Genomic DNA, 2,501 nt, shown 5'->3' with positions numbered 1-2,501 from the left:
CCAGGCTGCCTCTCTCAGACCACCTCTCCCTCAGGAGATCAGCAGGCCCATCCCCTCCCAGCCCTGCTGGCCGACCCCCACCCCATCCCCACGTCCCTCAAGAGTACCCACCTGATGTCCCGGAGCCCAGGAAGAAGGCTCAACCTGGAGGGCCTGCACCAGCTGGGGCCTTCGCACGATGCCCACCAGGATCTGGGACTCTGACAGGTGGAGAGGGAGAGGGAGGGAGGCGCGTTACAAAGAAACAGGCCTGAGGGCAAAGCTTCTGGAAGCCCCCATGCTCCTACCCCAGCAGCTGCCCAGGGGCTGCCTTACAAGCGCCCAGCCCTCTCTCTTTTGACAAGTCAATCACCCCAAGGGAGGAAGGCGGTGATCTCCATTTTACTGATGAGGAAACTGAGGCTCAGGCAAAGTGACTTGCCCAAGGTCACACGGTTGCTTGCTAAGCCACAGAGCCTGGATGCAGATCCTGTCTGCCTCGCAGGTCCAAGCAGGGGGCAGAGGGCATCACACCCTCCCCCCACCCCCACCGACTTCCTCCTCCCTTCTGGCTGGCACCTGTGCTCTCCACCAGGGGATACTCGGCTACGTCTGTGGAGGTCACGACCTTGACCACCTCCTCTAGTGGCATGTCCTTGGCCAGCATGGTGATTCTGCGGTTCATGAAGTGCTCCACCCTCACGCAGTGGGAGCTGTGGGCAGAGGGCCTCCCATCAGGTCCCAGAGTCAAGGATGTCAGACCCAGGCCGGGCAGGGGGATGTGGTGGGAGCTTTGCTGGAACCAGAGACCCACGGCTCTGGAGTGTGGGCAGGGCTGGAGAGGTTCCTGGAATGAGGGACGCCTAGAACCTATTGTGGTAACCTGGGGACCACGTCCCTGATGGCCCAGGTCCGAATCCCCAGTCCCCTGGGTCCGTCCCCCTGTCCCCCAGACCAGCTCCACTTGGGTCTGTTTTACCCAGTTGCCTTCTCTGGAGAATTCCATTTGATTAAAAAGTGTATGTTGCCCCCAAGGAAAAACCTCAAAGTTTGAAAACCACTGGGATAAACAGCCCCATTTTACAGATGGGGAAACAGGTTCAGAGCAAGGCAGCAGCTTGCGTGTGCTTGGATCCTGGCCTCAGACCCAGGGACTCTCAGAGTCTCTTCGGTCTGCTTCTCTGGCGCCAGAAGCCGCTCTGGTACTGTCTGGTTGAGTGAAGACCTCAAAGCCCATTTCTATCCTCGTTCTACCTCCCGCTCCCAAAGTCCCAGCGAGGACTCAGGAGTGGGGAGAGGGGCGGAGAACTCTGGAATCTGATGCTGAGTCTCCACGTCACCTGGAGCAGGACACGGCCCCTCTCTGAGCCCCGGCTTCCTCACCCTGCACACAGAACAATATTCATGCTCCTGCTGTGAGGACCGGCTGACCGCTAGACAGACACTGAGGCCTAAAGGCCAAGGCCTTGCCCAAGATCACCCGGGGCACTGGGGAAGTGGAGACCGGAGCACAGCTGGTGTCACCCCTCCCAGCCCCCATGTCCAAGGTCAGTTGCGGTGGCGTTTTTTGGAGGTGCCCTCCACCCCCAGCCAAGCCCAAACACTGTGACCCCCTTCAGCCAGCCTGAGGTGGGCGCTGCTCACCCAATGTCGCGGCCGAGGATCCGTGGCAGGTATGGCAGCTTCTTAATGAGGATGGTGCCTTCATAGAGGGAGGGCTGGCAGCTCTGTGCAATGGCGTTGGCTGCCAGCACCGCCATCAGCACGGGCAGCGCATGCACTATCTGGCCAGTCAGCTCGAAGGCCAGCAGGGCCGTGGAGATGGTGTGGGTCACAGCCCCTGAGAAGGCCGCAGCCCCTGCAGGGGCAGAGTCAGGCAGCGTGGCTCAGGCCAGGAGTCAGGGGGCCAGCGGTCAGGAGCCGGCCTCATGTGAAGGCATAACTAGCCTGGCTGCGGCCAGGGACTAAGGTAGCATTTGTAAGAGGCCACAGTCTGGGCACTGTGGGAAGTGCCCCAAGGCCCAGGCTTAGTGAGAAGAGAGGTATAAGGGAGGGCACAGAGCTGGTGACGGGACAGAAGCCATGAGGGAGCGACGGAGCTCAGGGAATGGTGGGGCTCAGGAGGGACAAGCCCCCACAATGCAGGGCTCGGTGGCTGCTCTGGCCCTGGGGAACCACTGGCCGATTCTCCAGGTCCAGTCCAGCCCCATGACATTGCCCACCCAGCAGGGCTCTGACCCACTCACCTGCCAGGGCATACCCTCCGGGCATGATGGGATTGGTGATCCCTCCAGTCACGATGCCCTCAGGGAAGGTGACAGCAAGAGCCTCTCCCAAGAGGCGCCCGATGGCAGCTCCTGGCCACAGACTTAGGGTGAGGGGGAGCCAGGCTGACCCAGCCCCCATAGCCCTCCATCCCTAAGGACCATCCTCAGTACCACCCCAGAAGAGGGTGAACCAGGAACCATGGCCCTGCCCCAAGAACCCCGAAACTCTCAGAACCTCAGGGCCCCAGACTCACC

The 2,501-nt window shown here is 61.3% G+C and overlaps 1 protein-coding gene across 1 annotated transcript; it reads right to left on the bottom strand.

The window, feature by feature from the left end:
• Positions 1–30: 30 nt before the first annotated feature.
• Positions 31–2,336, bottom strand: LOC108299204 (chloride channel protein ClC-Ka-like; the record flags this gene model as incomplete). Its single annotated transcript, XM_017521540.2, has 4 exons — positions 31–200; positions 559–692; positions 1,624–1,837; positions 2,226–2,336. Coding segments are annotated over 4 exons (629 nt in total), but the record flags the coding sequence as incomplete, so codon positions are not given.
• Between the last annotated feature and the right edge of the window lie 165 nt (positions 2,337–2,501).

Source organism: Cebus imitator, unplaced genomic scaffold, assembly GCF_001604975.1.
Source record: "Cebus imitator isolate Cc_AM_T3 unplaced genomic scaffold, Cebus_imitator-1.0 Scaffold2820, whole genome shotgun sequence".
Taxonomy (NCBI): Eukaryota; Metazoa; Chordata; class Mammalia; order Primates; family Cebidae; genus Cebus; species Cebus imitator.
The sequence above is the reverse complement of the archived record's forward strand: the minus strand, read 5'-3'. Positions and strand labels throughout refer to the sequence as shown.